Source organism: Leopardus geoffroyi, chromosome A2 (assembly GCF_018350155.1).
Source record: "Leopardus geoffroyi isolate Oge1 chromosome A2, O.geoffroyi_Oge1_pat1.0, whole genome shotgun sequence".
NCBI lineage: Eukaryota > Metazoa > Chordata > Mammalia > Carnivora > Felidae > Leopardus > Leopardus geoffroyi.
Window position 1 is genome coordinate 120,425,374 of NC_059331.1, and position 14,555 is coordinate 120,439,928.

General features: G+C 42.6%; 1 protein-coding gene across 4 annotated transcripts in view; it reads left to right on the forward strand.

Moving 5' to 3' along the window:
• CREB5 (cAMP responsive element binding protein 5) overlaps nucleotides 1–14,555 on the forward strand; it is a 402,224-nt gene that overhangs the window by 257 nt on the left and 387,412 nt on the right. For 3 of the 4 annotated variants that reach the window (XM_045495174.1, XM_045495172.1, XM_045495175.1), the window contains exon 2: nucleotides 360–3,486. The exons of the other annotated variant lie outside the window; for it this stretch is intronic. In XM_045495174.1, coding sequence (XP_045351130.1) covers nucleotides 3,484–3,486 — 3 coding nt within the window. In that variant the 5' untranslated portion in view covers nucleotides 360–3,483. The remainder of the gene's footprint in view (nucleotides 1–359; nucleotides 3,487–14,555) is intronic. 4 annotated transcript variants of the gene reach the window in all.

A 14,555-nucleotide genomic window follows, 5' to 3' on the forward strand; every position in this document is an offset into this window, starting at 1 on the left:
AGATTACTTGGTCCAGTGGGCAGGTCACAGGGCAAGGCGTAGGGAAGATGCGATGCATTTTTTTTTTTTTTTTTTTGGAGGGTGATCTGTGTTTGTAAACACTTTGGCGGACCAGAGGGAAGTCCGGCCCCAAATGCTGGTGGACTGTGGAATTCTGTTGTGTCCTGAGGCCACCCCAGAGACCCCACGCCGTGTCGGTTCTGGAGCGCGTCTCAGTGGCCGCCGCGCCGTGCGACTGGAGGGATGCTAACGTGGAGCGAGCGCCGTGTCTTCCCCGGCGTGGTGCGTGTGTGGGAACGCGCGTGTGTTTCCCTGACACGGGGAACAGTTATGAATCGGGGGTGTGTGTTTGCCTCCAGAGACCTGGCAAGGTGCGGAACCCTCCAGAAGTGCGGTCGAGCGGAGGCAGCGGCGGTGGCAGCGGAGACGGCGAGCCAGGAACCTCCCCCCGCGTCCCCAACTTCCCGGTGATGCGGCGGAACCCCCGGAGAAAGTTTGCAAACTTCCAGCGGGCGCGGCGAGGACGCCGGGTCACCTAGGGGGCGGGCGGGCGCGCGGGGCGCTCGCTCCCTCCCGGTGCCGAGCCTGCTGCTGCCACCTCTCCCGCAGGGCGGCCCGCCGCAGCTGGTGGGCGCGCGCGCCCGGGGTGGGGACGTGGCCCTTGAAGGGCACTTGGCTTTCGCCCCAGGCGCGGAAGGCTCGAGAGTGGCGCGGCTCTGTTCGCTTTCACTCCTGCAGTCGTCTCCTGCCTCCGTCCGGTTCTCGCTGGCATCCTTACCTCTTCCCCGCCGCTGCCCCAAATGACAGCTCCGGGTTTTGCCGCGGCAGCGCGGTGGCAGTTCCCAGGACCCGGCGGCGGAGCCTTCCTCTCCTGCAGATTTCTCCACGCAACCACTTAAACTTTTCATGAAGTTCTTAGAGGGGCAAAGAGGCGCGAAGGAACCAAGGACACGTTTTCTCCCGGCAGCTGCATCCCGCTTCTTCTTTGCCATAGAATTACTTCCTGGGGGAGGGAGTATCCGGTAGATAAAGCCCCAGACCTTGTCCACCCCCTCCCCAACTTTCCCTGAATGGGTGCCACCCCCCACTTGATGCTCGTTCAAGGCCAGGAACTGGAGTGGGTTGCTTGTAGGTTGCGTTGTCAGAGTCCTCAGAGTGTGTTCGATTTTTATTTTTCCCTCCCTCTCTGACATGTGTCAAGGAATAAAGGCTGGATACAGGTCCATTACGTCATTCTGCAGGCCAGTAAGTGTTTGATTAACAGCTTCAGATACTCAAGAGTTCGGGGTTTAGAAATGCTGACAAAGCAACTCTGCTTTTCCAACCCCCCCCCCCCACTTCCCCCAGCAGACTCGTACAGTCGCCCATTCCCTGGGCATCTTTATTGCCCTCTCCTCCGGTACCCCTCCTTCTCTACCCCCTCCCCCGCCCACACCGTTATCACTCTGGCTCCGCCTCTGCCTTCTATTGCTTTCCCCGGGGCGATCACTGTCCCCAGAGTGCGGTAAGAGCTTCTGGGGTCTGAAGGGAGCACAGTACCTGATCACCGCACACGCAATCTGCCCCTTTCTATTATTTAAGGAAGGCACCAGCGAGCCCTCTTCTCTCCAAGGCGCAACTGCTCTGTCCTGATAGAAAAGGCATCTCAAGAAATGTTTAGAGTCGTTAGGATAATACTACGTCCCTGTGGTGACTTAGGAAAACCACACACCCACTGCAAATAAAGTACTTAATTTTACATAGCGCCTTCCTCCAACCGTTTAGCGGAAGAGGGAAGGCCAAGAAGTGAGGGTGCTGACTAAATCAAATTTAGCTGAACGAATCAAGAGTTAAACGTTTCGTTTACAAAGCGAGGGAATGTGAGTCACTGAACCCGAAGTACCTCACAATAAATTGGTGGATGCTTTTCTGTCTCTTAACCTTAAGTTTCTATATTTGAAGAGGAAATCTAAATACATAAGTCACTGAATTGAGTCAGAATCTTAGTATCTGGCAGTTGAAGTGAAAACACTGTGTGTGACGCGTTTAAGGGATAAAAGTAAAAAGAACTGGTGGTGGGGGAGGGTGTGTGTGTGTGTGTGTGTGTGTGTGTGTGTGTAAGCAGCAGAAATCAAATAAAAAGATCTCCTGCCAGAGTTTTGGATTGAGCGGGGCAGAGGATCTGGGTGCTCTCTGATTTGAAGTTGGCGGAAGCTAAATTGAGGAACATTTATATTCTGAGTATGTGGGAATTTCTTGAAGAACACACATGTTTTATTATAATCAGATCTACTTTCTTCAAGCAGCCATGCTGCGGGGAAGGCAGTTGTGAAACTTGTGTCTGGGGTCTAATTGACATCCTTCCCCAAGTTTGCGGCCGTATTTATTATTTATTCACCTCTAGAGATGAAATAGTATAACCCCTGCAGAATACATGTGCATCTAAAATGTGAAACTTCTTGTTTGTGATGTATAGACCTCAAGGAAAAAATGGCCCGGGTCACCAGCACTGGAGAGTGTGATTAATGATCAGTGATTTAGTGATCAGTGATTAGTGGTTTTATTCAAACTGTTACCTCTGACCAGAAGCACACATCAGAGGATTAACAGGCTCTTTAGATAAATGCTCATTAGTGGAAGGGGAAAAGCAAAGATAATAGGCATGCACCCAGGGACAACTTTCGAAGAAAATCATTCCCCGTCTTCAGAATAATAAGCTCTATTAACAGAAAGCCCTTTTAATTTAAAACTTGCTTTTATCTTGTAAATCAAAGTTAGATGTAAAAGTTTGTAGTGCCATTATAACCTAAATTTTCCCATATCCACTCGATGTGGATTATCTCAGTAGCGATATTTTTTTTTTATTTAAATAAACAATTGGACCTTCAGAGCAGCTGAACCCTGACAAGTTCTTAACTCCCAGGGTTTGAAGGTGTCCGTCCCCCCTTCTAGAATGGAGAGTGCAACTTGCTAGCTAGATGGCGCACTGTTATTTGGTGTTGTGTGCGGTGGAGTGCAGGAGTCGCAAGGAGCAAGTAGCTGCTTGCGAGGGGTTCTTCCACACTTGCAACAAAGTTGATTCTGTGTAGGCTTGGAGGCTAGACAGTTCTACAAGTTTCTAGTCACATTTTCCATGTCAGTCAAATCGGGGGAGTTCAAGGCTACTGGAAAAATTAGTCTCATTACTAAAAGAAACTTAGCGAACGAGGGAGGAAAGGAGGTACCGGAGGCCAGGAGGTACCCCTGGATTGCAGAAGTGATTGTAAAATAGCAGACCTGCTTCTCCTCCTCCTTCTCCTCCTCCTCCTCCTCCTCCTCTTCTTCTTCTTTTTGACTAAGAGCTAGTTTCACAATCTGTGGTCTGATATTCTGAGGCAAATCCTCAAAGCTTTATTTTCTTCCTACTCTTGCTGGTGAAAAAGAAGTTACTAGAAAGAAAGGAAGAAAAAAACCCGATTTGGTGACTGCAGGAAGCAACACGTTGCTGATTTTATTCTACAGATAATGGTAAGATGATGTTTCTTATGCTTATGAAGCAGAAAGGAACTTTGCAGTTGGTTAAATGAGGCCGATCCTGTATCTTCATAGATGAAATTCAGAAATGGAATTCTTACTTCACACTGAATTTTAATATTGCCTTTGTCAGTTTCCTGGGACTTGGTATAGCATTTTGTGTGGAAGGTGTGTGTGTGTGCGTGCGTGTGCATGTGTGTGTGTGTCTGCATAAGACCATTATTTCCTGGGTAAAATAATGTTCATGAGCATGTGAACTGCAGTAGGTTCTAACTGCTATGAAGCATGTTAAATAATGTGTCAGGTAAAAATTCCTTTTTCCATGGGCCTTCATGAATCACTTTAATAAGTACTTAAGTTTTAATAAGGAAGGCGTTTTTAAAAAAGAAACCTAAAAATGGAAATAAAACAAAAAAAAAAAAACATTTCCCACATACAAACCTAGATATGTATTCCCTTTGAAATAGGATGCTGTTGATTGAATATCAGCTATTACGCTATTACTTTAGTTTTAAAACTTGAAAATAATAGAACTCGCTTGCGCTTCCCTGTAAATGTCCTCATTTTCCTTCCCTATAAATGTCCTCATTTTCCTTTGCTTGTAGCATTTCATATAAACCTGTTATTTTAAAATCCTAACTGATGCGTAACAACTTGTATTTTTCAACTTGACTGAGGATAAGCATGTTTGCTCAATTGATATATCTTCAAGCTGTTTCTGAATGTAAATTGCTGATATCCATAAACTGCCTGTCAATAAGAAGTCAGTTGTGACCCTATATAGTTTCTACATAAGTAGAGAGTTTATTAGAACGTTCCCATAAAAGCATGGAAACTCCTCTGTGACATTGCAGCTTTTATTTGAATAGGAGGTTAATTGAGTGGTAGTTTGCCAGAGAGACTTTTCCTGTATAGCTTTTCAATTACAGTAGATTGAAGATTTTTATACAACTAACTGTCAGGTTCCCACACCTGCAGATTCAAAACCAATTAATCATGGACTTTCCTTGCCATTTGTACCAATGTCAAGTTCCTGGTCTCCTGATTTCTTACTAATTTGCCTTTTAGCAACGGTACATCACTGTCCTATAGTATTTCCTTAGCATTGGAGTTAATTTCTTATTAAGCTGAAAATTGTTCTGTGGGAAGGTGATGTTTGCTGTATCCTCAAGACGTGAACTTTGTAGTTGGTTTTCTTCTGCTTGCGTGGTTAGATTAAAATTGGGGATCTGAGTGGACTTATTATGTTTGTCGTCTTTTTTTCTCCTTCTTCACTTCAAAGCAGTGCTGTTAGTCACAAAATTAATGTGATCATGGCTGGTGTTTCCCATCTATACGCTTCTTTTGCTTCTTACAAATTGGATTTCTACAGCAATTTAAGATCTTTTTTTAGAGGCAGCTTTCTTGGATGAAGATGGAACAATGATCTCAGTCAATTCATTATCTTGTCCAGTTTGACTACCAGCTGTATTATGGGAATCTACCAATGCTTTTTATAAATTAGTGTTTAAAAATTTAAATCTAGTACTATCTCTCTGAATGCTATTTAAGAACATTATGCAGCTGAGATAAGGTAATAAAGTGGGAGGCAATAGCCTTAAACATTTAAGTGTGGGAAAGAAGCACTTTTGGATATGCTAAGCAGACTTAAAGAAGCTTTGTGTATCGCTATTTGTAAACTAAGTAAGCTATCTGTTTTGTGACATTGCTTTAAATAGAAACTCTGACACTTTAAAAGTGACATCATGTTTAATGTTTTCCCTAAAAAGTTCCGACACTTTATAATTAGGAAAAGATCGGCAATTCGTGATTTTGAGGATCCATTAGTATTCCATTGTTGGGAATCACAAATCGTGGATTTAACATCAGAGAAAAAGAGAGAGAGGGGGCTTTTACAGATTTTCAGGTAGTGATAACAGTATGCCAGAAACAAGAGTAAAATTTTTGAAGCTCATCTTGAGGCTCTGGGACTTTCAAAATAAAATTTAGAAAGTTTGGGTAAATGTCTGAATGCATGTTATTTTGGCATTCTTGTGTTTCTTTCCTTGAAGCTCACACTGTTGCTTCTTTCTGTGTTCTGAGAAATAGATCAGAATCAACTTAACACTTTAAAAACACATATTGTAGTTGCTTCCTTCTCTTTCTTCAAGGTTTACATTTCTAATCTCCACCCAAAAATGAGCCAGGATTGAAAACTACCATGTTGGCATTTGGCTTGAACTAACCTTGGAGAGTAAGAATGCCTTCTGGACCAAGGATGCTGATGGTGAGATAGAAAGGCTTGTTGTGGCATATAGCGAGCTGGAGCTGGGGAGGCCTTCTCACTGACAGACCAACCTCATCACTCCTCGGGGGAGAACCTAAGGCCTGGTCCCTGGGCTCACCGAAGCCCAGAGCTAGAGAGTACCAAACCGAGCCTAAAAGCGGAGTCCCTGCCTCCGGGGGCCGAGTTCTCTTTCCATGAGCCAGGCCGCCATAAATACCCTGGTCATGAATGAAACATTACCTATGGCTTTGGATACTGTGCTCTTTTTAAGCCTTTTGATCCGTAACCTTTCAAAGACAACTTTTTTTTTTTTTTTTTTTTATCAGATATTTTGAATGAATGCCCTGACTGTAAAAACTGTAGTTTCTATTCTGTTTATTCTGATAGATCTGTAACGTTAATTTTTTTTTCACATTGACCTCCTTATTGGAAAACCATTCTTCTCATTTCACCGTTATTATTAGACATGCCCTGTTAAACTATACCCTCCCGATTTGATTTGAGACTAAAAACCAGGCAGAACTTAAAGATGGTCTAAAAGACCATTTTAGAATAAGGCAGTCACTTTTGTCACTTCCTTTTTTTCTTTATCACCTTTGAAGAAGGGATCCGAGCAATTATTTAAAGTTAAATAATCTTTCTTTCTGTCGAATAGAGCCACGAGTGCTATTTTCATTCTGGCAGATGTACTTTTGCCCAGAACCTCTCTCTAATATATTATCTTTCCAGGTTGGTATATACGAGAGTATTTGGAGGTGAATATTACATCTGAAGTGAGTTGCGTCCACAAGTATGCTCTTTGAGGTTTGACTGGCTAAACTTGACTAATCACAGCTAATAGAAATCACGCATGCAACATAGGGGGCTCCAGAGCACCACACATCTGATTTAAGATGACATTTAGGTTATGCTGTATTTAGGATGGGGAACAAGAATATCTCAATAGAAATCTTGAATGCATCTACTGTATGTGTTATTTGGCTTGACCCGTAGGTTTCCTTTCCAGCTCTTTGCATGAACACTTTATATCAGAATTCAGGTCTCTTTTATTCTTTTATTACACTGAGGAGCCCCTGTGTTGCATGATTCCTCAAATACAACACTTTTCAGCCAATTTTATGCAATTCTCTCTGCTGGCTTCCCAAGGGGGAAAACCACATGCAACAAAAAACATCTTTGTTTTTGCTTGAATTAGCCGATTATAAGAAGAAATACATTTAGCTCCATTTGCCAGGCCTGGTAGGGGCCTATCACTTTATCAAAACAAGATCTTCTTCTCTTAAGTAAGCGACGATGCTGTTTGGCCTCTGAATGACCAGGTACTGATCTGTGCACCAGAGGATAGAAGGCATTGAGGAGCAAATCTGTTTCCACCAGGGTACCTAGGTATGCTGTGGCATACCATTATGAACAGCCTGATTTGCCTTCCTGCAATGACAGCCTTGTCCAGAGAAACACTGCCTTCTGGGAGGAAAGACAATATGCTCAATTCTCAAACTGCTCACTTTTGAGCAGGGACTGACGGCTGTGTTGAAGATGGCTTTCAGAATGCCGGTTATTTATTAAACTACCACATGGTGATGGTAAGACATTCCCAAGCTAGAGCTCAACTATCTACATCTTAAAAGCTTTAATGGTCCATTCTCTGCATTTTTCTTATGCTAATGTTTTTCCAGATTTATTTTTGAGTATCCATTCTGGTGACTCTGCTTTCCGAGTAACCCTGCAATACCAGGTCACAAGTGTATGTAGAATGGGAGAGGGAACATTTTTCCATAAGGGAAGTAGATTTTAATATCAAATCTTAGAAGAAATAATTAGCAAGACAAAAGCGAGAAAGATTTGAAATCCGATGGATGGCTCAAAGGCCCTGCCATAACTCTGCCAAACAGTATGGTTTATGGCAACAGGAAAAGCCTGACACTGGAAGAGGGAATCCCCTAAGTGCTGCCCTCAATTCATTATGCTTCTCTGCCTCAGTTTCTCTGTTTGTGAGAAAAGAGTGTGAGTTTTGACCAGCTCTGTCCAACAGTGGGAACCATAAATACAAGCCACCTATGTAATTAAAATGTTCTAGTAGCCACATTAAAGAGGCAAAAAGAAACAGGGAATTTTTAAAAATTCATTTATATATTTTGAGAGAGAGTGCACACACACGTGCGCAGGGGAGGCTGGGTGGGGGGCAGGGGTGGGGGCAGAGCTAAGCAGGCTCCACACTGAGCACAGAGCCCTACTCTGGCTAGATCTCACCACTGCGATATCACGACCTGAGCTGATATCAGAGAGTTGGCCCTTTAACCGACTGAGCCACCCAGGCGCCCCAAGCAACGGTTAATTTTTTTAATAACATTTAATTTAATCCAGTATATCTGAGATGTTATCATTTCAGCGTATAATCAATATGAAAATGTTGATGAGATATTTTGCGCTTTTGTTGTAGCTATTGGTACTGAATCTTTGAAATCTGGTTATTGGTCACACATCTCAGTTCAGACCAGTCACAGTTCAAGTGCTGTGCAGGCACATGTCATCAAGTGACAATGGTGTCAGGCAATGCGAATCTGGACTGTGCTTCAATGGTTCTTCATCTGGCAGCCCAACAGAACCACCCGTGGAGTTTATAAAAAAAATGCCGATACCTATTCCCCACCCCCGATTCTGATTTGATCGGTTTTTGGGTGGGGGCCTGGGCCTTTGTATTTTTTTAAAAGCTCCCAGAGTGTTTCTAAAGTGTGGCCAGGTTTGGGACCTGCAATTCTATCTGATCTCCACGGTGTCTTTTGTTCTCATATTCTATGATCTATTGACGGAAAGGGAGTGCAGTAAAGCATTCAGAGTTTGAGATTAATCAGTAGTTGTTGTAGGCACGCGCCAAAACATATTTAAGGAGATATAGTCAATAAAAATTAAAACGTCCGGGGGCGCCTGGCTGGCTCAGTCAGTTGGGCGTCCGACTTCGGCTCAGGTCGTGGTCTCACAGCTCCTGAGTTTGAACCCTGCATGGGGCTCTGCGCTGACAGCTCAGAGCCTGGAGCCTGTTTTGGATTCTCTGTCTCTGTCTCTGTCTCCCTCTCCCCCTCCCCCACTCATGCTCTGTCTCTGTCTCTGCCTCTCTCTCAAAAATAAACACATTAAAATCTACAGATTGAATAATTTAGAAGAGAATTCTTTGAGCCACAGATGAACTCAGTTTTGTATGAGTTTCAAATATCTTAAATGGTTATCTTTCCCCAAAATATTACGATTGGGTTTGCATGCAGCCTCTTAGAAATCCTCCATTTTGGAGAAGGCCAAGATCACCACATTTCAGTGGTTTTGCCAGCTTACTTCTTTGCCTCAGCTACTACTCTCCTTTAGCTCTTTCTGGAGGGAGAATCTTACTTCGTTTGAGACAGCTGGGTCCCCTTGTGTTTTCCTCTAAGCTTTTAAATAAGCTTTGTGTCATTGCAGAGACCAAACTTGCCCTTTGCTCACGTCAAGAAGTTAGTAACAGTTCTTTCTAGTTGCCATCCTTTAAAGTATTAGAAGAATCAGTATTTCCCAAGGCACATCAGAGTGTTCTCTTTTGATAAATGTTTAACGGCGTGTCAGTTTGTGCGTTCACTAAGGGACGCAAAGAACCCAAAATTAAAAACAATGATTTCCACACTCCTCACCCATCTTCTTTCCAAGTCAACAACGAGTATTGTTTGTGGAGGGGAGGAGAGATCTCAGGGACGGTCTCTTGTGACTTGGTGCTGCTGAAAACCTCTGCATTCCCGAATTCGTGAGTCATTCCACCCCAAACCTCTCTCCTTATCCCCTGCATAGCAGTGTGTTTCCAAGTACGTGTCTATGTGGCCACGTGCTTTCTAAACATGACTTACAACCATTTTTGGTACAAACTGGCGCGTTTCCTCTACATTTTGTGATGATAGTATTTGTGTTTTCTGTCAGGTCATTCCATTCATTAGGAAAATTTTACCCTCCTTTCATTAGAAGAAACTGAAGGATTGACAAGGCGGGGCATCATGTTCATTCATTAGAAGGGGGTGAGGCAAGCACTCCCATTTATTAGTACCTAAAGATAAGCACTGTTCTGGGTGGTTTCCAGGTGGCGATTTGCCAATTGTGTGTATGATTGCATTTGTCTTTGAGTTTACAAATAACTTTTTTTTTTTTCCCCTGATGCTTTTGCATGCGTTACTTGTACTTAAATGATTTTTCTGCTAATAACTTTTGCTTCCCAGCTCCAGGCTGCGTGTACCTGGACTGATTAACAAATACATTCGGGTATATCAGCCTCTTCACATGAGACCTATTCTGAAAGTTGCACGGAGACATCTGTTACAAACCCGTGTTTTTAGTGGTATCTAGGGAAACTTTCTCTACGGCTAATTCGTGATTGACTTTTGAGGACTTTGTGGAAGGACGGTGAGATTAAAGATGTCAGTTGTTCAACTCTTTTGGGGATTGAAAGTAAAGGGTTTTGGGTATTCATTCACTAAGCAAGACAGATAGCTCCTGAATTATCTTGAGTAAAACATTTTAGCTCTTGTTTTACCAGTGTACTGTCTTCACACTTGGCCTGAGTCATCTGCTTTTGGGTATTTGGCATTTGTTTTCTCCCAGTAATGACTGGGGTTGGACTTAGCCATGTGCAGTTTCTGTCTGCACCTCTAGGTCTTTCATGCATGAGATACAAGCCGTGATTAATAGTGCAATCTGTGACTAGTGCCAGGGAGGGGTTATTTTGGATCTTTTTCTAGGCATTCTACTAACGTGAAAACAACTCTAATATCCACACATAATATGTGGTTATGGTGGTCAAGCCTGTATATAAATAAAAACCTCTGCCGGGGCGGACCAGGAGGTGATTATCGTCTTTCTTGGGATGCCCACGGATAAATTGTTCCTCTTTTGAGCAAGTATCTATGGGTCACATTGATTTAGACACACGCATTGTTGATTAAAAGGTATTGCGAGGTTAAAAAAAAAATTGAAACCATATTTAAGACACTCCTCTTTTCTAATATGGCCTGTCCCAGCACACGCTGTTTACAATTTCATCTTCCAGCTTTTGCAAAGCCAGATGACTAACGACCACCATTCTTAATGCCGTGCCGGTGGACGTCATCGCAGATGACAGTGCGCAGAGTTTTGGCACCACGAAGAAGCATGTAATTTGAAATTGCGCTTTTTGTTAAATACCCATGCTAATCTCCCAATCATTCAAAACATTAACAAAACAAAACAAAACAAAACAGTGATGTCTGCTCACTGAATGGAGGCAGCACTGGCAAAGATGTACCTTTTTTTTTGTTTGTTTTTTTTTCATGTGCCTTAGAAGCACTCACAGAAATCAGGGAGAAAAAAACTGCATGTCATTATTTGACATGCCCTTTGGAAGGGACATCCTTAAGACAGACAGGTTAACCCTTTAACCCAAGGGTCATTTTTACCCTTTCGAGGAAATGTGCCTTTTTCCCCCCCTAAAGCACAACAACTACAGTATCTTTAAAAGGAAGGTTGCACATGGGATGCTGTATCTTTATTTAACATTTAGCAGATATTTTAGGAGGGTCTGTGTAGGAAGTCTTATGTTCCTTTACATGGTTTTTAGTTATTTAATGTTTGTTTAAAAAAAATAGGGGATTCTGGGGATTGGTTGCGTAACAGTGTAAGTATTACTGCCACTACGGAAGGATACACTTAAAAATAGTTAATAGTAAATTCGTTGTCGTGTGTACTTTAACACAATTAAAAAAAAGGGGGGGGAGGGATAGGGTTGGCATGTACCCATTCTCCAGATGGAGAAATAGAACGCGTGGACCACTTTTTCAAAGTTAGGTGTAGCAGCTTAAAATTTAAAGAGGACTCGTGTGTTTCTGATCGATGCAGAGAGGTGACAGGTGTGTAACGTGATTCTAATACATAGGATAATCCAGGGAAGACAACAGCTAGTCGCATAGCCCTAAATGCCTTTTTTTTTTGGAGACTGGCTTGCATCTTGATGGGCCCTATGTGTAGAAAGCATGTCATTTCATTTGAAAACCACACCATTTGGGATTATTTGAAGGTCTCTGTTTGTATTGACTTGGTTGCCTTTCTCAGTGCAAGGATCTGCTCAAATGAAAAGAGATAGACTTGTAGTTTATGTAAGGGCGTATAAGCCCACACTTCCCTCCCTCCGTCCCTGGCTTCTTTCCTCCCTTCCTCTCTCTTTCCATTTTACCCTTCCTTTATTAGATATTTACCGAGCACCCGTTACGCACCAAGAACTGGGGATACGTGAACAAAACCAGAGTCCCTCTCCTCCCAGAACTTACCCGTAGGACAGACACCAAAAAGGTCTCTGCGATAGAATATTGTGAGCATGCAAGCCTGGAGGCAGGAAGCCCAGTCAGGGGGCTAGTGTGGTTGTCCAGGCAAGAGGTGATGGTGGCTTAGCTACAATGGTGCCAGATTTAAAAACCATTGAAGAGATGTTTCTTATCAATATGACTAGGGGATTGATTTCTGGAAGATGAGGGGAGGGAAGAGTCCCTACTCATCCTAAGGAGAGAGGGAGCCTGGCGGGATAAGATTGACCCGGTATGGAAGCCTGGATTGTCCTTTGTGGCAGTAGAGGACTGGAGGGTTTCTGCCTTGGACTTGAGTCCGAGTCCTTGATGGAGAGCAGAAAATAGCTGTGACTAGACATTCCAAGAGCAACTGTAACTACAAAAGGTAGCACAGTTGGTCATTGGGTTATAGGCAGTGCAGTTTTGATAATTTATATCAGAGAGTAGCCTCTCCGAAGAGAGAGGCAGCCACCTCCCAAAGCAACCACAGCTAGCTGAGGCCCCAGCAGGGTCCAGTGCACAGCTACACATATTCGTTTCCTACGGCTGCTGTTAACAAAGCACCACAGACCGAGTGGCTTTCAGAAATTTATTTTCGAGAATTCCAAAGTCACGGTGTCAGTAGGGTTGGTTCCTTTTGAGGGCTGTGAGGGGAAATGTTTCTAAGTGTCTCAGTTCGGCTCATAGATGGATGTGTTCTTTTTTGTATCTCTTCACATCATCTTCCTCCTGTGCCCTTCTGTCTCTGTGTGTGAATTTCTCCTTTTTATAAGGACACCAGTCCTATTGGATTAGGGCCCACTCTAAGGACCTCATTTTAACTTGATTACCTCTGTAAAGAGTTTATTTCCAAATAAGATCACATTTCAGGGTACTGGAGATTTGGGGGGAGCACAGTTCAACCTGTAATAGTAGGTAAACCTGTCAAGAAGGCAGCACCCAGGGCAGGTAGTAGCGGGACCCTACGGGAGCCGGTAGGTTTGGAGTGACATGGCTCATAACCAGATATTTTTTAGCACATATTAAGCATAAACTTCTGATGGGGCCCCAGAAAAGCTTGGAACAAGTCTTTAGAGTTGAGGGTACATACATTACCGGGTATGGACAAAGCCAGCAAAACAAGGCTATGCTTTGAAATAGATATATACATATTGCCCCGATTACTGAATTCGCTAATACAGGCATTGTCCTTGGTTTGGCCTTGAATTTGTCTTCCCAGCTTGTGAAAGAGCAACACCAAGTTTTAACATTGAAAACAAAGAATTAAATATAATTAGTTTGTCACCCTGACAGGTTTAACAATCATTGTTCTGATGTGGTAATATTTACTTATAAGAACAATAGCCACCAGTTCCCATACACAACACACACACAGACACACACAGACACACACAGACACACACAGACACACTCACACACCACAGGTTGAACATAGATGTTTCCATGCAGGGCAAAAAAAAAAAAATTAAGCTTTTATAGTTGTTGATGAATAATTTATGCCTATGTGCTACCTCTGTTTTACGCAGTGAAAGCACAAAAGACAAAATTCTGTGTTTTAAAAATATATCATAATAAATAACAATCCAGTTAAAATGGGCAAAGGGTCTGAAATAGCCATTCTACAAAGAAGATATGCAGATGACCAATAAGCATACAAAAGGGATGTTCAACATCACTAGTTACTAGAAAATGCAAATCAAGACCCTAGTGAGTTGCCTCTTCCTACTCTGCAGGATAACTATAATAAAAAAGACACACAATAACAAGTTTTGATTAGGAAGTGGAGAAATTGGAACTTCCATACATTGTTGGTGGGATTGTCTAATGGCATAGCCACTTTGGAAAACAATTTGGCAGTTCCTTAAAAAGTTAAACATAAGCCTGTGACCCAGCAGTTCCATTCCTAGGTCTACACCTAAGAGAAATTAAAATATATGTCCATACAATAACTTGTACATGAATGTTCATAGCAGTGCTATTCACAATAGCCAAAATATGGAAATAACCCAAAGTCCATCAACTGATGAATGAATAAATAAGTTGGTCTATGCGTATATTGGCAAATTATGTTTATAAAAAGAAATACTGACCTTTGCTACAGCATTCATGAACCTTAAAAACATTATGCTAAGAAAAAGTGTCGGACAGAAAGGACTGCATATTGTATGATTCCACATATATGAAAGGTCCAGAATAGCCAAATCCAGGGAGGGAGAAGGTAGATTAGTGGTTGCTAGGGCTGAAGGTGGGGCTGGGGACTTGGGAACCACTGAGGGATGTGTGGTTTCTTCCTGAGATGATGAAAATGTTTTAAAATTGACTGTGGTGCTTTTTGCACAAATCTGTGAATATTCTCAGGCTCTTGGAATTGTACACTTTAAGCGGGTGAATTACGTGGTATAGAAATTGTATGTCAAGAAAGCTGTTAAAAAATGTAACATATCATAGAGAAAAATATAGGATGCTAAATTTAA